General features: G+C 57.6%; 1 protein-coding gene across 1 annotated transcript; it reads right to left on the bottom strand.

Annotated features, from left to right (window-relative positions):
- Nucleotides 1-637: 637 nt before the first annotated feature.
- On the bottom strand, nt 638-21592 carry WNT2B (Wnt family member 2B). The gene is made up of 5 exons (XM_075174104.1): nt 21429-21592; nt 7540-7760; nt 5589-5866; nt 4907-5171; nt 638-3828 (listed from the first exon to the last, which is right to left on the bottom strand). The coding sequence occupies exons 1-5, from the start codon at nt 21590-21592 to the stop codon at nt 3599-3601; spliced, it is 1158 nt and encodes a 385-aa protein (XP_075030205.1). The 3' UTR covers nt 638-3598.
- Nucleotides 21593-25848: the final 4256 nt, after the last annotated feature.

Genomic DNA, 25848 nt, shown 5'->3' with positions numbered 1-25848 from the left:
GTCCTGTCCAGCTTCTCCAGGGAAGGTGATTTATTCAGAAGCTCATTAAGCAATTAATTCTGCTCCTTGTCTTGAGTTCAGACATGCTTTTGACTGGAGGATAATTAGAAGATGATCTTGCAAAAAAGGCTCCCTGCACATTTTAGGCAGATTACTTAAGAGGGGCTTGTGAGAGGAACTGAGTGTTCCCTGACGAGACTGCAGCCTTCATAAACGTTTATAGATGGAAAACATCTGCTTGCTGAGGATGAGTGTGCTGAAGGGGAGCTTCGGTAGGGCTCATCTCCGGGAAGACATAGACCAGTCTGAATTTCCTTCAGCCCACAATGGGACGTCATCTTGCACAAACACTGGGAGTTAGCTGTAGCTAACCAGTGTATTTCTGATCCCCAGGCATTGTACTTTTGCTAATTGCTTGTTAATAAACAAGAAGTGAGTGTAGTCTTGCTTACCTCCTCTGTCGGGTAGACTCGAGCTCGTCGGGCTGTCTCCACGACTGCTTCTCCAGGTGCTTCTGTAATAATGGTACCTGTTTCCAAGTATTTTTACTCCTCTGATTTACTCTGTGCTGTGACAGGGGAAGGCAGCTGGGCAGGGAGTCCCATCGTGCCAGTGGACCCGGCAGGGCTATGGAGCGTTGCCTTCTCAGCTATGGTTATTCTACAAAGTGCTGAAGGCATCCAGTTTTAGTATCTTGGTGATGATACGGGAAGGGGGGAAGCCAACAAACCCAAGACAACCTGTCCTCGGGAGTTTTCTCCTGTGTTTTAAAATGTTGAACATCTGCATTCAAAGGGAAGACATATTTTGGCAGCAGCCATTGATTAAGGTGTCATTCATCAGGTGGGCCTACAGATCTGCTACGGAGCCGTATTTCTGCTGGAAGACACCTCCCGGGGGTCCTCTGGAGAGGAAGAAATGTTTATTGACGGCTGACCCCGGGTCCCCAGGCACTGGGTCCCTCCCAGCCCACGGAGCGTGTCCTGCTCTGGGAGGGAGGCTTGGATTGATTGCCGAGGGGGCAGCATTTTCTTAAAGTCTGTCGTAAATTGATGGTAGGTGGAGCAGTAATGAAGATAAATGAGGGAGCTCTTCCCGGTAGATTAGCCTGTGCGCTGACGGACGCTGTGCTACGGCAGGCTTGAAATGCCTTTGGCCTGGCTTAGACCTCCCGCTCACCTGCCAGCATTCCTCGGCGCAGCCGAGACGGAGCAAATCTTCGGGGAAATTGAAATTCAGAGGGCTTCGAAGGGCCTGGGGTGAGACGCGGCAGCCTCCCAGGTAAACACCAGCTTGAGTGCACATTCTGCAAGAGCAGAGAGGGTGAAAGGTGCTGCTCAGCCCTCTCGTGCTGTCAGTACGGAATTCAAAAGGGAGATGGTTTAATTCTGTAAGAAACGGGTTAGGCAGTGGGGAGGTGGGATTCCTGTAACTGTTTTAAGAGCTCTGTTAAAATGTCACCTTTTTGCTTGTCCGTGGCTCTGCAGCAGCTCTGCTGAAGGTCCTTTTTCTGCTTGAGCAGTCTCAGTGTCTGGCATGGAGTAAGGTGCTCTCAGCTGGCCCATGGCAGGCTCTTTAAATTCTTTGAGCAGTTCCCATCAAAGCAGTTTTCAAAGTGGTTTTCCCTCACCACTTAAACTAAGATTTCCCAGGGCCATTGGGTAAAATCCCCGTTCAGAGATGCTTTTCGTGCAGTAGCCAATGGGTGGCTTAGGACCAGAATAATCTTCTTTGCCTTAATCCCATCCTGCTACTTTGACCTTCCTTCAGACATCACTGTTGTAGCCTGCTCAGCTCCCCCTGCCCACACATCTTGCTGCAGCCAGGAGAAAACCCCGACTCCTCCTCGGAGAGCTTCAACAGCCCCTCTAGCAGCAATAGCAGTGTGAAAGCAGACCCCAGTTAGAAGTATTTACAGGTGAATGTTACTGTTGACTTGTCCTTTCCCGTTGTTGATGTAAGCTTATAACTTTCATGAAAACTTGCTTTGAGTGTGTGAAACATCCTTACCTGCCCATCAGCACGATGATGATCAACATTAGGAAAACTAACAACATTTTTCTGGGTCAGGGAGAAAGCACAGCCTGCCTGGGGCAACGGGCAGCCGAGCTCTGGGAGGGAAGTGTAGAAGCTCCCCTATCTGCTTCAGCTTATGCTCAGGAATTGCAACGATTAAGGTAATTTTTTTTTTTTTTTTACCTGGGTCAATTTAGTTTGCAGGTTCAGCTGTCTTACTTGTACATTAGGTCTGTTTGTGTGGATTGGTACCTTTTGACCAGACTCTATAAAATATCTGTACACTAAATAAAGCATCTTTGTAATGACTGCTTGCCCAAGCTGGGGGGAAAAAAAAATGAGGAAATTTCTAGAGATATGAGAGGTTGATCTCTGTAACCTATCTACTGGCAGCTCTGCACCTGCCTGCCCCTCCTCTCATCAGCTTCAATTTTAGTTGATAGTTTAAGTTTTGGGTGTTGGGTTTGGTTTTTTTTAACAGGAAAAGTTTGGAAGCTAATCTAGCATCTCCTGCTTGACCCAGTGCTATGTCATTAGATGTTCTGGAGCGTGCTACTGCTTATGAAGGATTCCCCTGGGGCTTTGGACGCTGGATGCCATGGCTCTGCTTTGTGGGAAACAACAGATAACTCCCGGGGTGGGGAGGTCTGTGCTTTAGGACCGTGGGAGCTGCAGGCAAGCAGGTAGAAGAAATGCTGTGGGCTGATTCCCGCTCCGGGGGAAGTGCCCAACTCAGGGTGTAGGAATTCAAAAAGCAAAGAGCATCATTTTCTGATATAGGTTTATAATGAATTTTGACTTAAAATAATAAGCAGTATACACAACATACAAGTGAGTTTTACAGAGACGCTGTTGTATCTGTTGACTTCAGAACCTACCAGTAAGTTCACAGATTTTGTTTGCTTTCTCTAGCCCTCTCTGTCTGCATCTAGGGGTGGCCCTTGTCTTTGTGCAGTCATTCAGGTTTCAGTTCCAATTTACAGCTCCGCTTGTCACCTTCGCTGGGGAGATGGGGAGAAGCCTCATGCAGAGGTTGCTCTTGCTCAGGGGGGTCAGCAGTGTGGCCAGGAGCGGTGTGCCGGGTCTGCTCGAGGGAAATGCAGGGATCACGGATTTGCAACACCCTTCCTCTGGCCTTGCAAAAAAGTAAAAGCAAGAATGCTTTCTGCAAGAGTGGATTATTCTGAACTAGTGTTTTTCGCTGGTGAAACTTTACTGCAACGTAAATTCTCTGGGGAGGTGCAGGTTTCCTCAGCCATCGCATCCTGACAATCGGTCCTCCAAGTCCATATCGGTTGCACCATCCCTTTGCAAAAAGAACAATGGGCAACAGCAGTTTCACAGTTTAAGCAAGGATTGCAGACTCCTCCTAGGCAGGGGATTGGTTTTGCTGAGCAAATAGAAGGGTCCACAGTACCTCCTGGGAAATGTAGTCTTTTCTTTAGTGCTTTGCAGAATTAATTAAATAAAAGCCATGCAGTTGAACTACAGCTCCCAGAATGTCATGGCCCTCAGGGCACAGGGTTTTAAAAAATTGCAAGGGGGGGTGGCAGTGGATTCTTCCCTCTGTGCTCCCGACTCTTCAGGTCTGGTCCAACCACTCGGCCCGTTTCGGCGCTTTACACGTGTGCACGTCCACAGTGTCCTCGCACTCCTTGCAGCGCACAGCGCAGCACCAGTGGAACTTGCACTCGCACTTGGTGATGCGAGTGACGCGCGTGGTGTCGTACCCCCGCCCGCAGCACATCACCTCGCAGCCGTCCGTCCCACGGGACATCTTGTTGCACACGCGACCGGCTGTGCCCAGGGAGCCTGCAGGAAGGAAGCGAGAGCGGGTCAGGGTGTTCCTCCTCCATCTTGTTCAAATGCTTCCCCCATCCCCTGCCCCACGGTTGTTGGCAGTGGTAAGATTGGGTATCTATCTACTATCTGCAATGGAGACCTCGGACACGACTGCCTCAGCAGTGGTGAAATCCCGCTGTTTCTGCCACAGCGTGGTGCCACAGCGTGGCCTCCAAAGGCTGGGCAGAGGCTGCGGGGAAGAGGTTGCGGAGCCTGTGCTTGCTTTGTAAGGGCACGGGTTGCAGCGTGGGTAGCGAACCTGGCCAGGGATGCAGCTTTGGTCATCCTCTGCACGGCCCCTTGCCCACACCCGCTACTGGAGCCTGCACCCACTGCTGCCCAGAGCACAAGAGCAGGGGGGGACGGGGACGGGCTCTGTGCAGCCCCGCTGTGCCCGGGGGGGCCCCGGAGCAGTGTGTGCCCGCCGAGCCAGGCTTTGCAGCTGGCAAAGCTAGAAATGCCCCCTCTGCTTGGGCTCAGGGCTCACTGAAGGATGGCAGGAGCACATGCTGCCTTCCCCACCGAGCCCCCACGGCTACTGTGAACCCCCAACCCAGGGATGCTCCAGGCTGGAAACCATTGATCTTCTCTGCAGGAGCCGAGCAGCCCTGACACCGCCTTCCCCGCTCTCATCCCAGCCTCGGGCAGTGTTCAGAGGAGAAGCCGGCAGCCCGCTGCATGAAATGCACTCTTTATTGCCTATTTAAGGGAGCTTTGCTCTGCAGGAGAAAGGCTCTGAGGAAATGCTGCACTACATTCATTACAAGAGGCCTAATGGGTTTGGTGTTAAGCCTGGGGATTTTGGGCAAACCCAGTCCTGTCTGCACAGGCATGAGGTGCTGTGGGGACCCAGCGCTCCAGTGAGCACCGCCCTGGGTGCACCCCTGGGTGACCCCCACAGCGCAACCCCCCCACCAGGGACTGGGGTTCGGTGGGGGAGCTGACGTCCCAAAGCAGCCCTGCCAGGCTGGGCTTGTCGGGAGCTGCTGGCCCGTCAGGAGGGGAGGAAGAGCTGCTTTTGGGCAACGACTGGAGCTTTGGTTTTTACCTGCTGACTTGTCCATCACGCAGTAATCAGGCGAGTTCTCAAAATACACCAGATCTGTTTTTGTGGGCTTCCTGAAGTTCTTGTTGGCCACTGTGAAGCCAGTGCCATCCTGGTTCATCGTCACCTGGATGGCCCCGTTGTATTTCTTCCTTAGGTAATCCCCCGTTTTTCGAAAATCTGACATTGCCAGCCAACAAGTCCTTAGCGTGCAGGAGCCGCTGACCCCGTGGCATTTGCACTCCAGCTTCAGGAAACGCTTCACAGCCTGTGGGAAGAGGGATGCCGTGAGGACCTGCGGTCACCCTGGGTGTCAGACAGCGTGCCTGGGTCTGCTTGTCCCTGGTACAGCTTATCAGCCCTCGCCTGTGCGGGATGGGGCTCCCAACGGGAGAGGGTGCTGCGTACGGAGGATGCGTTCCCATGGTCACGGATGCCAGCATCAGCAAGGACACGTGCTGCGGGCAAAGGTAAGCAGGGTCCTGCCATCCCCGCAGGGCTGTTCCCTGGGCAGAGCGTGCAGGGGGGCACCGGGAAGGCAGGGCAGCGTCCTGTCCCCGTCCTCCGTGGCCACCCAGGGTCCCGTTCCTATGCCCGAACTGCTCCCGCTGCCCGTTCCCCTGCCGGGAGGTCCCGGTGGGACGGCTGGCCGGGCACAGGGCTCGGCTGCGGGGGCTGCACTCACCATCCTCCCGCAGCGGTTGTTGTGCAGGTTCATCAGCGCCCGGGCGTCCTTCACTTTCTTCTCCTTGGCGTCCACGAAGGCTTTAGCAAACCGGATCCCGTAGTTGATGTTGTCGCTGCAGCCGCCCCAGTCGAACTCCCCGCGCTCGTCCTTGGAGCGGCCCCTCTTGAGCGGGTCGCAGCTGCAGGCCTTCAGGTCCCCTTGGCTGCACGCCCGCGTGATGGCGTAGACCACTCCAGCCGAGGAGATGGCGTAGACGAAGGCGGCCTCCCTGCTGCCTGCCGCGGGAAGAGAAACGGGGATGGGAGTGAGCGCGCCGGGCTGCGCTGGGCGCCCGCAGCCCACCAAGGAGCAGGGCACCGTGCGGCAGCACCTTCGCGGCTGGGGGGCGAGACCATCCCGCACACAGGTAAGCCAAGTCCAGCCACCTCTGCTGGCCACCGAGCCCAGCCTCCGCTTCCCTGGCACCTTTCAGACTAAGGGGAATTTCACGTTGAGCCTCAGGGCTCGGTAGCTCGGGGTGTTGGGCTGCTCTCGGGGCTGCCTGACCGGTCCCTCGCGCTGACCTGCGGCTCAGGGGCCATGCGGGTGCCCATCGGTGCTGAGACTGCAGGACCCAGGCAGCGCCCTTCGGCCGGGGCTGCCGCCCTCCCGGGGTGATGCTCAGCGCAGGAGCTGGTGGCAGCTCTGGCCGGGCTCGGCGTTCCCTGCGCAGCATAGCATGCTGCCTGCTATTTTATGTCTCTGGTTCAAGTTCGCAGCTGTTTTTATAATGCTGTAAAAGAAGCTGCAAATCAAAACCATGTTCGTCTTCATTTTGAGAGCCTTTGAAAGCAACTTCAAAGGGAGCAGAGCTCTCTTTGGGCCTCGCAGGATGGGGCTGTGGCGAGGAGCTTTCATCATTCCTCGTCCTTTGCCAGGAGAGGATGCGGGTGGGAGTAAAGGTGCCGTCGCGGGGATGGAGAGGCTGAGACCAGGCAGGCTGCAGCATGGCAGGGTGAGTGCTGCGTCCCGGCGCTTACAGCCCCCTTCCCTCCAGCCAGCTCCCCTCCGGGGGCCTGGCTTGCAGGCGCTGCTGCTTGTCCGCCCCGCCGGGCAGCTGCCCCATCCCCCCGCCAGCTGGGAGCAAGCCCCCCGCTCCCCGGCTGCCTCCGCGGGCGCTCACATGTCCTCCATATGAGCCGCTCCTGGTGAGTGGAAAGGCTCTTCCCAGATGCCTTTGATTTGGAGGCCGCGTGGCTGGATGCGCCCTGGCACGTCACGAGGCGCAGCAGCATCTGTCCCGCAGCGCCGCTGCCTGCGCCGGGACTCATGCCGGCTCCCGGGGTCCGCTCGCTGCCGGAGCCCTCCCAGGGGCGGCTGGCGCCCACGATGCTGCTCCTGCTCTGGAACCGTCCCTGTCCCTGTCCCCATCGCGCCTTTCCTCTTCACTCCTTGGGTACGTCCCTGCTTGTGTCGTATCCGTCCCTCACCTGGAGCGGGAAGGTCCCTCCCGGGCAGGGTCTGTGCCCAGCCACTGGTGCAGGGCTGGCGTCTGCCCCGAAGCCGTAATCCTCCTCCACCTTGGAGCCTGAAGCGAGGACTGGAGCCGCGGCTCTGCCTTGCCTCCCTTGCCATGCAAGGGAACAGCCAGTTCCCACGTGAACTGCTGAGTCCTGGCCAATCCTGCTCTCCAAATATTTATATATCCCATTACTGTTTACATATGAGCCTGTTCTCCGGAGGTGTCTCCTCCTTCCCCCTTCTCCCCCAGTGCTCCCCCTTCTCCATCTCATCTGGTGCAACTATTCCAAACGCAGTGCTCCGCTCCCATTACTGCTTGATTAATTTACAGAGAAAGGCAAAGCTCTCCTGAGGGAGTAATCCAAGCCACCGGGCACGGCAGCCTAGCGAGAGGAGGGACTCTCCCAGGGAGACAAGGCACGCGGCGGTGGGAAGGGGAAGCACCTACTTCGCAGCATGACCCGGCCGAAGACGGTGTGGTCCCGGTCCAGGGTGCTGCAGTTCCAGCGGTGGTGCCGGAACTGGTGCTGGCACTCCCGGATCCACTCCTTGGCTCCCTCCCCGACCGACTGCATGATGTCGGGGTACCTCTGGCACAGCTGCCGCTGCTTGTTCACCAGCCCGGGGATGTTATCGCAGATCACCCTCGCGCCCAGCGCGCCGATGTACCTGCGAGAGAGAAGGGTGCCGCGTTACCCACAGAGGGGGAAGGTGCGGGGCTCTGGCTCCCCAGGTCCTCACCCTGCTGGGGGGGGTCTTACACTGAAGCCCACCTTTCCCTCTTTTCTTTCTAGCTGTGTCACAGCTGCTCTGGGCTCTGCCGAGGGCGTCCCCCCGCAGCGCCCTCCGTGCGGCATCCCCTCGGCGTGGGCGAGCCGGGGGAGGCGCGGAGCACGCTGCTTGGCTGCGCGGCGAGACCTGCCCGGTGCTGTGGTTCAGACAGACAGGATGCAGGGACAGGGCACTGCTGAGCCATCGCAGCCGCTGGGCTTTGGTCTTTGTGTTTAACAAAATAACCCCGAGCCGCACCAGCCCAGGGCGGGCAAAGCTCTGCTCTGTGTGTGCATCGCTGCGGCAGGGAGCAGGGGGCCCTGTGGAGCCCATCTCCCCCAGGAGACAGCCAGCTATGGGTGCTGCAAGTCGTGGGGCCCGCGCCCCTGAGAGCCTGGGCTCTCTGTGAGCTCCTGGGGCAGCAGCGGAGGAACTTGCTGCTGTGCAAAACCTCCCTCCCACCCTCTTCTCTACATCCCAGCCCCACTCTGCAGCCCGGCCCTGCTGAACGCAGCAGGATAGAGACCAGCGGAGCTGGCGCAGGCTCTGCAATGCCTCTTGCCCGTGCACTGGCTGGGGCACGCTGTGGGGACAACGGCCTGTGGCACAGGTACCCGCACGATGCTCAGCTTGGGGAGGAAGAGGAGCAGGCTTCACCTCTTGTTGCTGCAGTCCTCGTTCACACCGTTATCCCCTGGCTGTCTAGTTCTCTGTGCACCTCTGGCACTGGTGAATGCTTATGATCATGCCCTGAAGCTGGGTAACTGGGAGAACTACGCTGTGTCTCCTGAGCTGCCTGTACCCTGCCTGCATCCCGGTCCCCTCCCTGCAGCAGTGGGGAGAGGGCGGGAGCGCAGAGCAGAAAGACAATGCGCAGACAACAGTCTGGTAGAGCCTGGCTGAGCCCCACGGGCAGCTTTCCACGGACACGAGGGAGGGACTCCGTGCTCTGCCCCGCAGCCTCGCACCAGCCCGGACAATGGTGGCAACGTGGAATTTTCCACCCCGGTCAGCCCCTGCCTGCGCTGCCCGCTCGCCCCAGCCAGGCAGCGGCTGCTTGTGCCGGAGGACGATGTTTGCCACAGAGCGCAGAGCTGTGATTCTGGCTGGAAGGGATGAGGTCTGGGTGAGATTCAAGTTTTTCAACCCCCCTAGACTGGAAGGAAGAACCTCCCTTTAATAATAATAAAAAGCAATAAGCTTGGGCAATATTTCATTGTCTCTCTCTGGCCATGTTCTATCACTTCTATCAGCCCCAGAGAGAGCTCACAGGCTCAGGAAAGCCCTGTGAGCACAGAAAGCAATGGGATCTGTTCCCTCTTTTAAAATATTTTGTTTAAATGCTGGCAGAAGCACAAGGTCATCTCAGGCTGGAGCTGAGGATAATAAACCCGGCTCCCCATGGCTTTGCAAGCCCCGACTCCGAGGGCCAGCGAGCATTACTTTCACAGGCTTGCTCGTCAGCCTTTCATCCTGCAGCAGAGGGACAAGGGAGATGGCAGAAGCCGTTTAGGAAAGAAAAGCCAACAGGAGCTCATTGAGCAATGCTGACTGTGGGCGTTTAATTGCCTCGCTCACGCTGGGCTGCGAGAGCGGCCGGTTCCTTCCCGCGGTGAGCAGGATGAGGAGCATCCCACCAGCTGGACGATGGCACAGGCCAGCGGTCTCGAGTGGGGCTGCAGCGATGCCGTGGGGAAGCATGGCCAGGTACCCTGGCCCTGAATTTGTTCTGCCCAGCCTGCCTGGCCCCAGCGAGGATGGGGACGCTGACGTGTCCCTGCCTGCGCTGCCAAGAGCTGGGAGGGAGGCAGCGGTGTGGCAGGATGGAGGACGCGGCAGTGGCCAAAGCTCCCCTTCACTGGGGGAAAGAAATGCTGGGAAAGCTGGAAGAGGTAAAATGTCCTTTGATGGGCCACCTCACCAGGGACCTTGCGGGGACCCCTTCCCCTGTCCGCCTCCCGCTGCTGAGCTGCGGCACTGGTCTTTGGTAACGGCGGCGGGCTGTAAGCAGGGCTGGCTTTGGGGAGACACGCTGGCAGCGGAGCTGCCTCCGCGACGGGAGAGCCGGCAGATAAAGCACTAACACCGTCCCCTGGGAGACTGAGATCAAGGAAAAACCTCCAGACAAGATAAACACCAGGCACTCCCTTTTTCACACTGTGAGCTAATTACTTCTCGTTAATTCTCCTGCCAAATACCCAGTTCAGAGCAAACACTATCAGCAGGAGCAAGTGGAAGGAGAGCAGGGCGAAGGCACCGACCGCCGAGGGAGCACCTCGCCGGGCCGGGTCCCAGACCCCCGCCGGGGTCGGTGGCTGCATCTCCCTCTGCTCGTGGCTGCAAACAAGCAGCATATTTGCTGCGGGACCTACAGGCCTCCAGCTGAGATTACGTACTGAAATCCATCCCACGATCGCTGTGGTGTTGGAAAGTGGCACAGCACAACACGGGGGGAAAATTCCTCACGTGTCTTGCAAAGGCTGCGGTTATCTCGGCGGGACCGAGATCTTCCATTTCATCAGAAATGCTCCCGTCGCATTCAGTTACTCTGAAATGGAGCGAGACACGGAACATCAGAAAATTCTGCCAAGCAGAATTTTGGGAGGGAAAAAACCCAAACATTTGTTTTGGATTGATTAAAGCATCCCTTCCGATCTTATTTCTAAAAATCTATGCCATTTTAAAAACATTGAAATAGGGAAGACAATGGATGTTCTGAGAAGGCCCCAGCTGCCTTATCAGAACTTCATTTTTAAAAAATGAAGTTGTGCTGGAAGTGGCAAATTTCTGTGAAATGCTGTACTCTTGGGGAATCTGCATTTTTACAGCAGGAAAAAAACCCCAAGCCCTGAGTTCAGAAAAGTCTGTGAGAGGGAACTGCTCCTGATGCTGGAGGCGGCTCGGGCCTGGACTTCTGCATGGTCAGGAGAGGCAAGAGCAGCCTGCAGCGAGGAGGAGCTGGGAGGGAGTTAATAATTAAGTGCATGTGGAGATAATGATCCCCTGCCCTGTCAAATGGGGTTCCACGGGATGCTGCCTCCTGCGAGGTCCTCATGTAGTGCCCATGGAGCCCTTGCATCGCCCTCTTGCTAAGGGCAGAGCTGTTTGCTCAGCTCAGGCAGAGGGGCTGGCACCGACCCCTCCGACGGCCTTTGGCTGCGTGATGCTGCATCATTTACTTCGTGCAAATCAGCGTGCAATCAAGCTTGCTGTATTTCCCATTTGCTCCTAGAGTTCAGCTGCCAGGAGGTGGGTGTGAGCCGCAGTGCTGCGGGAAACGCTGCGCTACCACGCGTGGCGCTGGACCTCTGCCTCCCGCCTTCCCCGTTCCCTGCAAGGAGCAACTTGTACAGCAGCAGCAGCAGAGACCAGAGACTTCACGTTACAAAGGCAAGCGCCTTCAGAGCCTGCGAGGTAAAGGAGGCAAAGCCCTCCTCGCTCCCTGCTAGCCCTTCTCCTCTCTGCGAGTGATCTGCTGCACAGACACATCCACCGGCGCAGCTGAAGCGAGCTCTTTCTCAACAGCCCCGGAGCGCCGGCCGCCCCGACGCGTTGGGGGAACAGGAGACAACTGTCACATGTTGGCTCCCAGTTGTTTTTCTTGTTCTAAGAGTCTGCTGACTTCGACTCTTGTAAACAAGGAGAAACCTAAATTGCTTCTAAGATAAACATGCAAATCAGAGGCAGACGCATCTATTTACTTGGCAGCAGGCATTTTGTGCTAACTCCCTTCCGCGGCTTGCCTCCGTGCTGTCTGTGTCCTGCTCCCGCGCTTCCCACGACAGCCTGCCCAGCTTCCCAAAGGACTTGCAGACTCCTCAGGGTGCTCTCGCAGAACCGTGTGGCCCATGTCATGTCTCTGCCCTCAGCTCTGGTGAAAGTCTCAACAGCTCAGAGCTCTCCTATCCACAGCGGCTCTCCTCCCTGTACGTGCAGTTCCCCGCGGGTTGGGAGGGGATCTCCGCAGTTGCATGTGGGCTGCGAGTTCCTGGGATCCGCTGCATCTTGTCCCAAGGATCAGATCCCAGCACGCCTCGCTCCTTCTCCATCTTCACCGTGCTGGAATCTTTTTCTGGATCACTAAACTGTGCTTTTGGCACTGACACAGTGTATGCAGCTTCCCAGTTGCTGAGCTCTTTAATAGGAAAGACCAAAAGACTCAGGAAAAGCACCGTACCCCAGGTGGGGCAGTGGGGAGACCAAGAGCATGGCCAGAGTCTGAGGCACCTTAGCAATGGGCAGGTGGGAACTTCAGCCAGCCTGCCCCAACCGTGTCGGCTGAGCCTGGCCGGTGAGCAGACCCGCTGTGCGGCTGCTGAGGGGTTTCTCCGGCTCCCGGGAGCACCACGCTGCGTTTACAGGAGCTTGGGGGCTGTTCTGCAAAACCAGCGGTCAGAGGGAACCATGACTCTAAAGATCAAAGTAGGAAGATGCTGCGAAGGGGAATGCAGTTTCCTCTCATAAATAACCAGCCACCTGCAATACAGACCTGGGGCAGCTCCAGATTTTTTTTTTTGTCACTCGGAGCTGTCGGCAGTAATATTTTGCTTAATTGCTAAAGCCCAACTGGCTGACCCAGTCGTTTGTGGGGGCAGCTCTCCAGGCCCGAAGAGGCAACGGCAGCGAAGCCCCTGTGTGCTCCGACCGTCACCCGCCACAACAGCGTTTCTCCGGGGAGTCGGTAAGTCAGCCCGGCAGAGGCGAAGCCTCGTATCTCTGCAGCGTGCCCGGCTAGCTTTGCGTAGGGCTGGGGCGAGCGTTGCAAGGAGATACCCGCCGCTGCGGGGCTGCAGTTGCTGCGGTGGCCAGGGAAAGCTCTGCGTGTCCTCCCGGTGCCAGCCCAGGGCTTGCCTCGCTGCGTGGTATCGGCCTTTGCCCAGGCGTGTCGGTGCGGGGAGCTCTAGTTGTGGCTCCCCCGGATCCAGGGCTGCTCTCCTCCGGCGCCGACCACGCGCCCTGGCTCTGCCTTGGCTGCCTGCCGCATCGCGGCGACGTGGTGAGATCCGAGACCAGGGGAGGCTTAGCTGGGGTCATGCCACTGTTCTGGACTCACTAGTAGACATCGGGTGGAAAATGTCTCTTGGAAAGAGAGGTTTTGAAGAAAGGAAAGCATTTCATAGGAATGTGTAAATTAAGTGGAATCGGAACTTGCTCTCGTTTGTCGCTTTTCCGTAATGCCAAGGTGTTGTGGAGAAATATGTTAGTGCGCTGATTCAGTTTCTAATGAAAGACATGCTAGACACATTGCTGTATCTAATATTTCATTTTACGGTATTTTATATGGCATTGAAAAACCTATTTGAGCATTACTTTCCTTCAAAAGGGAAATTTTTGGAATTGCCATTCTTAGACAAATCGCAAAATCTTAATTTTTTTGTGCTCTGCTTTAGAATTAAAACAGCTGCTGAAACGTTGGACATTTCCACTGTGGGGAAATTGGGGTTGCACCAATAGCATTAAAGGCCCAATTTTAAATTAGATTAATATAAAATGAGCTTAACTAAAATAGGTATCGTAGGTTAACTATACGTTGGGAGAAGGATGTCCGTGCAAGCAGCTATGGTGATGCAGTAGCCAGGCTCCAGGCGCAGGGCAGCTCCGGTGCCTCCGCCTGCTCCCCGGCGCAGGGCAAACCTCCCCGGCAGGGCCACCGCTGCCGCCCGCCCGCTGCGGCACGGGGAGAGCCCAGGCACGAGGCTTCTTCATTGTCACCCGTTAATGCAGAGAAAGTTAATGGCTGAAAAACGATGGCAGGTTAACAGTTCTCCTTCCTGTGGCTTCTCTCTTCCCGAGGATCCCAAAAATGTTTTGCATACCGTTTGTAACTCCTTGTTTGGCGGCAGAGCAGGGCGGGAGCGCGGGGGGGATGCAGCGCCCGGCGGGGCAGGAGGTGCTCTGGCCGGACACAGCACCTTGAAGCCTGTCAGCTCGATGGCGTTGAAATCACCGAGAGATGCTCCTCCGACCTGAAGCTGGGTCTTGGCACGGCGGCAGGCTCGGCTCTGACATCCCACCTAACAGGTTTTCAGCTTGAGAATTTGCCTTTCCTGGTACTGCCTCTCCCCATCACGTGCAGGGTGCTCTCAACTTGCTCAAGGCAATCCGGACAGCTTAAATCCCCGGACCCCCAGCCATGTCAGCTGCTCCCGGGGGGCCCTAACAGGCTCTCTCTTTTGCTACTGGCAGTAAAGAGATGCAGGCAGCCTCGCACTGCGTGGTGCTGTGCAGAGCAGCACCCGGGGGCTCTGAACTTGACCAAACCACATTTAAAACAGCAACAAAACAAAACAAAAAAGCAAGCAAGCAAGAAAAGCACCAAGGTGTTGTTCCTGGCCACGTTAAGCATGCCTCTCAACCCAATATCCTCTGATGGCCACCGACTGCCTGTCACATGCAGCTCTCCCACCTAATATTACTCAGGCAAATAACCTCAGCATCATTTGGAAGAAATGCTGAGCTTCGAGCCCCTCCACAGCTCCAGCCGGTGCCATCAGACGCCCGTGAGCTGAGCTGTAACTGGGGCTCAGTGCCAGCTTGGGACATTCCCCTCGGCACCAGTTCTGCTCTTGCCCCTGAGCGTGCCGTGCTGTGGTCAACCACGAACGCTGCCTGCTCCCGAAAACAGCCCTGGGAGGGTGGCGTGGCGCTGGCTTAGGCTCCAAAATCACTTACAGCGTTGGGGGTTTCTCTAGGTCTTTCTGCAAAGAGAGTGCTGTGAGTTCCCCTTGTCCGTGCCCGGGGGAAGTGTGGTCCAGCCGTGCCTTTCTGACCCAACGTGTGCCCAAGCACCGTGCCCGTGGTGACATCTCCAGCCTCTTCTCCTGGATCAGCGCTGGGGGAAGGCAGTGCTGCCCCGCAGCTGCCGAAGCCCTGGTCCCTGTCTCCTCGGGCAGGAGATGCTCAGCCTCTTGTGCAATCCGTCCCACGGGCTGGGGCCGTGAGCTTGTTTTGCACAGAGCCTTGTCGCCGCTGACTTCTGCTCCAAGAGCTCTGCTGCTGAGGTTGAGATGAGAGCGTGGCCTGCCTTCTTGGTGGTATCAGAGGCTCCTGGAGTCCTTCCCCTGGGAAAACTGATTCACTTCCCCATTGCTCTCATAACTACTTTGATAGTCCTGAAAGATCAGCTTGGGAGCTAAACTACCTCGGCTTCTCTTCTCTTCCCATCCCACTGAATCGACTCGAAATCTGTCTTTTGGTGGGAGGCTGGAAAGCCCTAGGCAGCTATTGCAGACACCTCGTTCAGATAGGATCAAATCCAACTTCCCTGCCTCTTGCCTGATAAAGAGCAAATTCCAACGTGCCTGGCAGCATCTCACCTCCTCAAGTTCTTTGCATACTTCCCAAGGATGCTGCACTTTCCTTCCTCTGCTCTCCCTGCCTGTGGGCAGACAATTTATAGCCAACTGCAAAGCACTTTGGGTTGCAAGGTGCTATAGACATTTGAGATATTATTTTATTATTATAAACCCTGAGTATTTTATTAAGCCCCACTGGGAACGGGGCCATCCTGGACTGCTGGAATTGTTAACGCCTTGGAATGATTAATAGTCCTAATTTCCTCACTTAGAGCCACTACTCTGTATGTTGAGAGCGTTAGTCTCACTTGAATAATTTTTAATATCATAATGCTGAGCCACTACCAGTGCCATTCCAGGTACATACTTTTCATTTTCTGCACTATGATCTTTTATTTTTTCTTGTGTGTCACCTTTTCTCCAGCTGTGTGCCTTTGGTTCCTTGTCGGAGTCCCCTCTCTGCGGTTTCCCTGCACCCGTGTGCAGTCAGTGGGATGCGGTTTCTGTGGGAAGGGCTGAAAGTCCAGGAAACGCTGCAGCCCCGGGGAGCTGGACCCAAACGAGCGCCCTGCCCTGCGCCGGTCAGCGCCGCCCTGCCGTCCCCTCGGCTGACGTGGGAGGGTTTGCCGTTGGCACCTTGTATCGAGAGTGACCTGGAAATCGAGGTCCGTTCTGCTTGCTGTGGTATAAAGGCGAGATACGGCGTGCGCAGAACATATCGGGTGAGCAGCAAAGCCCCCGAGTGCTTGGGCTGCTGCAGAGCCAGAGGAGGGGTGAAGGTGGGAGGTTATAAAAGCACAGGGAGAAAAGGACTCCGGTGCCTTTTGCAACAGTGGACAAAATCTCGCTCTGCGCTGGGTGAAAGCTATTCCTTCCAGGCATTGTTGGCGATGTATGAGTACAATACAAATTGCTCATCAAAAATATGCTTTACGTATCAATTTTTTTCCTCCCAAAATTTCAAAGCACTTTGCTGAGGTGTCTAAGTAAGACAGTCTCTAGGGATAAAGTAGGATGGAGGATTCTTCTCTTGTCCATGGCGTTATCTTGTGTGTTGGGTGCGAGCTGCTCAGAGCAGAGGCTGCGTGTTTCTACAGGACCTAGCCCAGCACAGATCTCCTCACAGTGGGCTGCAGGCACTGCTGAAATCGGTATTAATAATAGCAAAAGCTAATGAGTTTGGAAGAGCAGAAGGATTTTTTCTTCTGCATTTCTTTGTAAGAAAGATTTCCTATAGGTGAAAGTGACCCTAATGAAAAATGAACTAAGAAACACAATTAGGATTATTATAACGGCGCAGAGTGATTGAGAGAACCCATCTGTTCAATACGCCCCAACAAAGAACACCAGGGCTGCTGCAGAGGCCACAGGGTTCACTCTCCATCAGTCTGACGTTACTTTAAAACTTATTTTTCAAAGCGCGGCTGCCTGGACAGCCGGAGCTGTGGAGCGCCTCGGGATAAAGACTTCCTGGTCGCTGACCTCCTGCTTTTATTGCCGTGCAAAGCGCTCTGCAACAGCAAACGTACAGCCGGTGCAAACTCCCCGGAGAGCCCCTGTGCCCCGAGCGCTGCCGGGCTGCACGTCGTCCGCCCTTTGAGATGGCGAGTCCCCCCGGTACCTCGCCTGCGACAGCCCCGGGGCCGAGACCGGGTGGATGAGGAGCTGCTCTGCAGCAGGGGCACGCGCGGAGGAGGGAAACAGTTTGTCCACGGTGCAGGATGGCATCGGGAGCTACGGACACGCAGTCCTCAGAGCCGCCGCGTAAGCTGCCAGACCCTCTGCTCGCGAAGCCCTCCTGGGGCTGCTGCGGGTCTGCCCTCCTGCGACTGGCACGGAGGGGAGGCAGCGACACCCCCGCGCGCCCCAAGGGGTTACACTGGCTGGCTGTGGAGTTCCTCCATGCAGCTGTCTTTCCCTTGGCTTAATTTCAAACATTCCTATTGATGCTATTTCCCCTCCCACACACCTCAGTGTGATGCCTGTTTAAATGAGCCCCTCTCTCCTATATCCACGCGTACGTGTGGCTCGATTTTTCCATCGCTCTTTGTGCCCATCCACTGCGCCTGGACCAGGACCCAGCACTGGTGTCACGATGGAAACGCACGGCAAACCCCGGAAAGGCACGGCTGCAGCAGCACTGCTCCTTCCTACCCGGCGTGGTGGGAACATCCCCTTCTCCACCCGCAACGCGGGTGTCCTTGCCAAGCCCTCGGGAAGGGCTTGACACCAGCTCCTGGTTGCTCTAGCACGGAGGGCGTGATGGGCACTCTTGCTTCACGATCTGCCCTTGGTGCGTTCCCCCTGCCCGTGAACACAGACTTCCTTCCCTGGCCAAGGAAGGGAGCTGGACCACGGCGGCTAGAGCATCCCTAAGAGTGCCCGTCCGGGCATCGTGCCCCAGGGTGCAGCAGCTCCCCCGGGAGCCCCTGAAACCCACCGATGCCTTGAGGAGCCCCACGTGGCCGCCAGACTCCTGCACCTCCCCGACCCGCGCCCAAGCTTGCGTTAGTCTTCCTTCCACAGATTTGTTTTATCTCTTTGGGAGCCTGATGCCTCCCATCTGTTCCAATGCCAGATGAAATTAAATATTTGTAGTTTCCAAGGGCTGTGGTTAGCAATAAACAAGTTAGCTAACGAGGATTTGGTGCGCCTGGGGGCTGGGGGGGCTCATGTGGGCTTGCAGGCAAGTGGGTATGTGTGAGGGTGGGGTGCAGGGGTGTGTGTGCATACGGCTTTGTGTACATTTTTCTTTAACCAAACCTTCAATTTAAAATGGCTTTCCACACCAGAGCAGCCAGCGGGGCTCTCAATAGTGAGTAAACTCTACTTAGTTATTTACACCGAGTTTGTTTATTGCACAGTTTATGTTTATAAGCAACATTTGTCTAATCTTCCAAATCTTTCAGAAGGAATTTCAGAGGCCGCTTTTGGGGCCCGATGTCCTCTCGCAGCACGCGGGGCACAGCCCTGCCAGGCGGGCGCCTGCCCGGGGAGAGCTGCCATACCCCGGGCGACGCTGTTCTCCCTACCCGAGCGCACTCAAGTGTAAATGGGATTTAGGGATTTTCCCATTGCATTCCTTCTTAATTTCTGTCTGTGTTTCAGCTGGTATTTTGTTGCCAAGTAACACTGTACAATTTGGGAGCATTTCTGCATGGATGCTGCTCCCCACAGCCACGGCCATCCCGCTGCCGCTCTTAGTCACGGCAGCCTCGGAGCCCGGGCAGCGCCGCCAGCCGCAACCGCACTGGCCCGAGCCCGTCCCCTCTGCCCGTGCAAACGCTGTTCTCGCCGCTACGTGCTCCGAGCACATGCACACACCCGCGCACCCATGGACACTTTTTCGAGCACCAAAGTTCACCAATTCCTGGCGTTTTTGTGAGGCGGCGCAGGCCGTGCCTGACGTCACTGAAAATTAATAATTTGCAGTTGTTTAGAAGAAACATTTGGTTGATATTTCCTTTCCATGTACTGCGATCAGAACTGACCCAGTTTTTTCTATTAATCTACTTTAAAAGTCAACTCTGAAAATGAGAAGCATTTCCTCTATTTCCACAAGTTTATTGTGTGTGAATCCCTAGAAGAATTTGGCAATAATAATAAAAATAAGGAACGATGATGCACCACCAAATGTATTTACTGTAATATCAGTAGTGCTAAAGATGTGCTTGGAAACCTATGTAAATCACTGAATAACTTTTTCCCAAACCACAGCTGGTTGAAACCATTTTCAGTAAAACACAATTTCATCTAAACATGCTATTTTATCAGAACTGACACGTCCAGCACAACAACGCTCGCTTCAGTGAAAGCTTTTCTTAGGAATGTTCTGGTCTACAGAAGAGAAAGTATGATCGAAAATGTGAAATTTAGAGTATAACGTGTTTGGTTTCTAATTTTCTTTTTTTAAAGTCACATACTTAAGGTCCCTAGGACTAATTCTGCTTGCCGACACTGTTCAAAGGAATCGTGCCTGGTGGCACCACGGCCGAGGAGCCAGCCAGCTGTGCGGAGGAGCTGCCCGGCCCGGCCGCCCCAGGCTGGGCTCCTGCCCCAGCCGCCCCGGGGCTGCCCCCGCTCTCCCTTCTCCCTCGAACGAGAAGCTGCCAGCCGGGGAGCCGGTCTGCAAGCTAACACAAACTGCTGCGGGAGTTAAATCTAGCTTCCTCCAAATAAGCCACAGCTACCGAGGCTTCAAATGTGGCTGGTTTTCCTCCCACTTGTTGGGAAGAGACGTGCGCTTGGAATTAGGGCAGACACCGCGGTGGAGTCATTGTGGGGAGAAGTGGGGTACAACAGCCAGGAAAATAGGTGTTTTTCACACTCCTCCTAAAGAAAGAATTTTCACCCTTCAGCCAGCATCCAAGCTGGCTACCAGAACTGCCCAGCTCTGGGCAGAGGAGGCTGTGACTACACCATACCTTGTCTTTTTCCAGCTTCTTTACCCCATGCACCCACTCCTCAGCTCTAACGAGCCTCCCCTTCTCTTGCCTTCTTGATAATCAAGTGAAATAATCCAACTTCTCCACTGCCCTAAGACTCTTCCTTTCTCAGCTTTTAGCACATCAGCAACATCACCTTCCGCGCAGATGCTGTCCTGTCTTCGCGTGCCCTGATGGGAGCAGATCTGGCGGCTGGAAGCCAGGCCAGCGCTTGTATCGACCTGATACTCACCCACGGTGACTCATCTTCTCGCCCAGTGATTTCAGTTCCCCGTGGGCAGATCAGGCTGCAGGAGATCACCTCCGGGCATGGCCAGGAACAGCATTGGTTTTGCTAGTTTGCATTATACTTGCCCCCCGAAGCCTGCGCTGCCCTCTGGAAGAAGCTGCTCCTCACACGATCCACCTTTTGTGCCTGGCTGCAACCCGCTGCCCGAGCAGCACGTCCCCTGGGCTCCCCGCTTCCTCCCAGCGCCGCAGCTTTCCCGTTCGCCTTCCTCACCCTGGAATCGCTCTCCCAGGGTTGCCAGCGTGGCCACGACTGCCACACGCCCAGACGTGCTCTCAAACACTAGGAATACTTGTGTTACCGGCATGACTATTAAGTGCTCCTGGCCCCTTGCAACGTGCTCCACAGTAGTTGAGAAATTCCAGAAACCACCGTTCTCTTTCGGTGCCAGTTGGGTTGAATTTGATTAAGTTCTGCGATGTGCTAATGATGATGAGATTGGCGTGGAAAACAGTGTTTTCCACAGGATTAGAGAGGACTTTTATAGGGTGGGGGACACTGAGAACTCTTCTGCAGCAAACTATTTTTTTCTCCAGTATTACTGAAGTACTGAAGCTGCACGGGGTCGCCTGGAGAACTTCACAGTCCTTGTTTTCCTAATTACTCTCATTCTGCATACATGAATTTTCATTGTTACAGGAATCGGGACAGGAGGAGATTAATTTCTAGAAGGCTGGTATTTTCTATGGCATGATTTCTATCTGTTACAGAGCCTCATCCTACCCAAATGAGGGAGAACAGCAACTTCTTAGCTTACGAGAAGCCATAACACAAGTGCGCGGGGCAACGCCGCAGCCCGTCGGGACCTGGGAGCTCCAGCGCGATCTCCGGATTGCAGAGGGTGGATCGGGGAGCTGCTCGCTGCTGCCGCTTCCCAGGGCTAGACCGTACCGAGGTGCTACTCCCGCTCCCTGCCCTGCCTGGGGAGGGATGGCTTTCGGGGGGCCACGGCGCGTGGGGCTCGGCTCCCCGGCAGACGCGGCGGGAGCCGGGGGGTCCCCGCGGCAAATCCCGGCCCCAGGGGCAGACGAGCGGCGACGGCGCTTTCGGGGCGCGGGGTGCCCGGGGAGCACGGCGGTGGCTGCGCCCCGGGGAAAGCCTCGGCCCCGCGGCAGGTTGGGGGCCCGGGCCGTTCCCCCTCCGGCCGGCCCCCGCCGCGCTTCCCCGGGAGCCGGGGCCGCCGCCGGAGCCGCGCAGGTGGAGCCGGGGGAAGCCCCCAGCCCGCCATGCCGCGGGGTCCCAGCCGGGACCGGGACCCGCGATACGCCCGGCGGCGCGGGGGGAGCCGGGAGCCCGCGCAGCCCCGGCCGGTCCCCGGCCGGTCCCCGCCGGCTCCCGCTGCCCCGCGCCGGGCTCCCACGGCCGCACGTCGGTCGCCGCGCTCCGGCTGCGGGGCTCGCTGCGCTCCCGCCGGCGCTGCCCCAGCCCCCGGCCGGGCTTCCCCATCCCCATCCCCGTCCCGGGCCGAGCCCCGCGCAGCTCCCGCCGGCGGCAGCCCGGGGACCGTCGGGGCGGCGGGCCCGTCGCGGGGACTCACCACCACGAGGAGTCGGCGCGGGGCGTCAGGGCGAGCAGGAGGAGGACGAGGGGCAGGCAAAGCCGCGGGGCCGCGCCCGCCGTCCGAGGGAAGGCTCCGCACTCCGTACGCCCGGGGGCCAAGGCAATCCCAGGAGAAGCTTCCAGGCGGTTTGGGCTGAGCATATCTCTCCGGGGCGGGGTCCAGACGGAGAAATGACCGGGGAGGGGGGTCCTGCCCGCGCTCCCCTCGAGGGCACTGCCCGTCACGGCCCCGCGGCGCGGCTGCCGGCTCCGCGCTGCTGAGCGAGCCCCGGCTGGGCCCCCGCTCCCAGGCGCATGCTGCTGCGCGGGGGGCGGCAGGGCAGGGCCGGGCCGGGCCGGGCGGCGGGGCTCCCCGAGGGGTCCCGGGCCGGCGCGCTCAGCGGGGCCGGCGCCCCCCGAGCGGCGCGGGGCGGGCGGCGGGGCCGGGCCGGGCCATAGAGGTCCTTGCGCGGAGGGCGAGGACGCACTGGGGATGGGAGCGCGGGGGCCGCGGCCAAATATTGACAGCGCCCGCCGTGCTGCGGGCTCTCATTGGGCAGAGTCAGAGGCGCGGAGCCGCCGCTCCGGCCGGACCGACCCCCACCTCCCCGAGGGCACGTCGGACAGCCCCCTCCGGGCTCCTGCCCACCGCCGCCGGGGCTGCCCCTGCCACCGCCCCGCCGCCGCTCCCACCGCCGCGCCAGCACCCCCGGGGCCGCGGCGCGGGGCCGCCGGCCGCGGCCGCCCCGTCGGGCTCCGCCCGGGGAAGGGGCGCAGCGGCGCGGCGGGATGCTCGGGGCCGGGGCCGGGGCCGGCGCCGGCTCCTCCCGCCCTCGCCCCCGCCAGGTGTCACTGCAGGGTGGGAAACCGCCGGCCGCGCTGCGCGGGGCTGCGCGGGGCTGCGCGGAGCTGCGCGGAGCTCCGCGCCCCGCTCGGGGGCCGCCGGCCGCGCTGTGCCCGCCCGCCTCCGCGGCTCTCCCGCGCCCTCCGCCGCCGTCCCGCGCAGCGCCCGCGGGCTGCTTCGGCCCCGGTGCGGGCAGGAGCAGGCAGCACGGGCAGCGCTCCCGCGGGCCGGCTTGCGGGGAGCCGGCGCCTCCGGCGCTGGTGGGTCTCAGCGCGGGTGTCGGGGGCGGTGCAGACCCGCAACTGCACGGGGACCTGCAGGCAGCGGCCTGGGGGACGGGGGAACAGTTCTTAGGACATGCGCTCCCTGGGGCGAGGGCCACCGCCTTCCTCCCCTGGGACAGCCGGTGTCTGAGCATCCGCCGCACCCCTTCGTGCCAGCCTGGAGTGGCTGTGTGGTTTCCCACCTCAGCCGTGCCTCTGCCGCCTGTGGCTGTGGGACAGGGAGGACTGGCGGACGAGCTGCCCTTGGCTCTAGGCTCTCCTTCCTTCGGCGCCCTGAAAGTGTTGGCTGGTAGCTGGTGAAGACCAACCTTACCTGGGAGCTCCCTCTTCCCCATGTGGTCCCTGGCTGGCTGGTCCTTCCACACCCTGGAGATGAGCAGGCATTAGGCTGCAATGGGTAACCTCTCATTGCTGGCACTTCCCAATATGCCTAATTATTTACTGGGATTGCAAACCTCATTATCCACCAAAGTGCTTTTTGCATTGCCGGAGCCCCCAGCCGCCCCCTCCCCTCTGCCCAGCTCAGCTCATTCTGCTCTTTCCTTCCCATTCCTGTTGTTGCAGATCAGAGAGCGTCTTCCCCGGCCCGAGAGAAACCAGGACTAGAAACTCGCAGTTGGTTATAATCCAATTATACATCTGAAAACTGCAGCAACAGAAAGCTGGTGCTGGTAGGGTGCTGTCCTTTTGTCTGAGAGCCCAAATGGAATATTGCATTACAGGTTATTCATGAAGCGATTGCACTGAAAAAGCCGATATTTGTAGACTTGTGTGGAAGGCTGTGTATTTGTTTAGAAGACCCATCATAGCAGATAGCGTGCTGGGGTCTCTGCTGTTGCTGTTTCATGGGCTTTTCTCTGTTACTGGGTTGTTTTCATTCAGAGAGAGGAGGCTGAGTTCTCTGTATGCTGCTCTTATGGGAAAGGGAGGGGAGAAGGTGACAAGTGCCACATTCCTCGGTGTTCATCTGGGTGTGCAGGTCTTGACTGTGACGTGGTGCTGGGCAGGAGACCTCTGGGTCGGGCTGTAACCGGCTCTGGGATGAAGGCAAGAGGCAGTCGGTGCAGGCAGCGGTGCCAGCCCTGGGAGGGGAGAGCAGTGGGTGTCTGCAGTGGGGAGTCGCAGCTGAATTTAGGTGTGGAAGTGGCACACTTGGGCTGGCTTTCACAGAGCTTTGCACCCAGCATGCTGAATTTCTCTGTCAACCTGGTTGGTTATTTTGATGCTCTTCTCCGCAGGACCTGACTGACAGCCCATGGACTGTCCGCTGGACTTCCCTGGGTTTGTGTCAGGCTCTGCCTGCATTCAGCAGTGACTCGCAGCGGAGCGTGGGGAGGCTGGGGGAGCCCTCGCTCCTCCAGTTGCCGCTCAGCCGGGCAGAGACTCGCATTTGATCTTTCATTCAAATTAGCAGTGCACTCAGGATGTCTGGGTGCTTCGTCCACATGAGCTGCAGTGAGTAAATAAACAAGGCTCTGCTTTCAAAAGCTTTCACAATTCATTAACTTCAAAGGAACGAGCTCTCTATTTTCTTAGCAGGTCGGTCACTCTGGAGACTCGCTCCGGTGCAGAAGGTGGCGGCTGCTCATGCGGGGCAGCCGGGGCAGCCGCTGCAGTGCCCGGTGTCATGCCTTGTGCAACACGGAGGGACAGAGGGACATCCACAGTTCCTGTTACCCCTGGGAGGAGTGCAGGGTAAGGCAATGCGCAGGTGAGGATGGTCTGTGGCATTCCCTGCCCCGAAGAGCTGCCCCGTAGGTGGCATCCAGCCTCCAGCCTGCAGCGTGCTCGGGGCACCATCGGGCAGGGTTTGCAAGCCAGGGACATGTACCAGATCCGCGCCTGCTCTGTAGAAGTCTCCCCATCTTTTCACGGAGGCGAAGGCAGCGTGGTCTTGCCTGCCCATGCTGTCTTCCCATGGGTGAGGGTGAGGGTGAGCAGGGCTTGCTCTGGCGGCGTGAGCGGGGAGGTGGCTCTCCCTCCCCAGCTGTCTCCCCCGCCGTGGCGCCGGATTCCTGCTTTGATTGTGCAGGCACAGGTGCTGGGGCTGCGCCAGGAGCGCGCAGAGCTAGCGGAGATTGCAGAGGGATTGCTGCACCTCCAAATGCCCGTGCTGGGCACAGCTAGGAAGCTAACCTTTCCTGTGGCAGCCCCAGGAATAACTCGGAGCCTTGTATAATCGCAGCCGCCTGGAACCCCAAGGGGAAAAATCACTGTCCTGGGATAACCCTCAGTGCCAGGCCTGCTGACCTCATGGTAAACCTATTTGTTGAGGCAACAAAGCCCCATTATAAACATATTTATTGGGAACTTATTTTGGGATGGACACTGCGGCCCAGCCAAGCTCCTGAACTTGTGCGAAAGGGACCACGAAGGGGCTGCATGCTGGCAGGGCCAGCACGTTGGGCACAGCCTCTGCCGTGCTCGTCTCCTCTCCGGCCACAGCACAGCAGGGCCTGGGCACCGCGGGGACACGGTGCTGGACATTGTCACCGCCCAGCACAGCCGCACCAGCGGAGCCCCAGGCGAGAGCTGTGCTCACGGCAGCATGTCCTGCTCCATGCTGGGCGCGGCGCTGCCGCTGCCAGCAGAGCTGGCCCCGGGGCCCCGCGTCCCCCAGCTTGCACCAAGGAGGATGCTCGGGGAGAAGCTGTCCCAGGCTGGCTGGAGGCAGATCGGGGGTTCCTTGCTGGTGGACAGGACTGGGACACAACGGCCATGAGAGCCGAGTGCTCTCTGCAAACCGTGTCTGTCTGGTTCGATAAAGGAGACCATGTGGGTAGCGCTGAGCCGCAGCCTCGGGCACGCCGAGCCCTGATGACTTCAGTGCTTGGTTATGAAAGGAAGGTCTTTTATCCCCCAAAAGAACGACAACTTCCATCGGCCGAGCAGTCCCCAGTTAGCCCCCGCTATCTCTCCGAGGTCTGAGAGGCTAAGAATACATTTTGGATAGCTACAAATAACCAGAACAATGAATTGACCCTTCATAACGGCCTCCACCACCATAGAAACAGCAGCCAAACAAACAGGCACAAGCCAGCCCTTTTAGGAGAGCGATGGCATATGCTTTGTTAGTCTATCCCCTGGTTCCCCTGTTAATTGCTTTGTTCCTTCTCAGATTAATTGATGAATTCCTGTGTGGACATGCAGTGCCTGGCTTTGCATAACCCTTTGGCCTCCATTGATATCTGGGCACACACAATGTGGGGACAGTCTCCCCTCCCCTGTGTGCCCACCGGTGCCCAGCCAGAGATGGGCAACTCCTGCCTGGTAAGTGTGGGAAGGCGTTT

Source organism: Calonectris borealis, chromosome 26 (assembly GCF_964195595.1).
Source record: "Calonectris borealis chromosome 26, bCalBor7.hap1.2, whole genome shotgun sequence".
Taxonomy (NCBI): Eukaryota; Metazoa; Chordata; class Aves; order Procellariiformes; family Procellariidae; genus Calonectris; species Calonectris borealis.
Note: the sequence above shows the minus strand (reverse complement) of the source record. Positions and strands in the feature narration are given on the sequence as shown.

Excerpts from the sequence above, each read along its gene's own strand:
- WNT2B (XM_075174104.1), bottom strand. The coding sequence starts at position 21,592 with ATGCTCAGCCCAAACCGCCTGGAAGCTTCTCCTGGGATTGCCTTGGCC. Across the intron at positions 7,761-21,428 it reads CGCGCCGACTCCTCGTGGTG|GTACATCGGCGCGCTGGGCG; the intron begins GTGAGTCCCCGC and ends TCTCTCTCGCAG. Across the intron at positions 5,172-5,588 it reads ACAACCGCTGCGGGAGGATG|GCTGTGAAGCGTTTCCTGAA; the intron begins GTGAGTGCAGCC and ends CTCTTCCCACAG.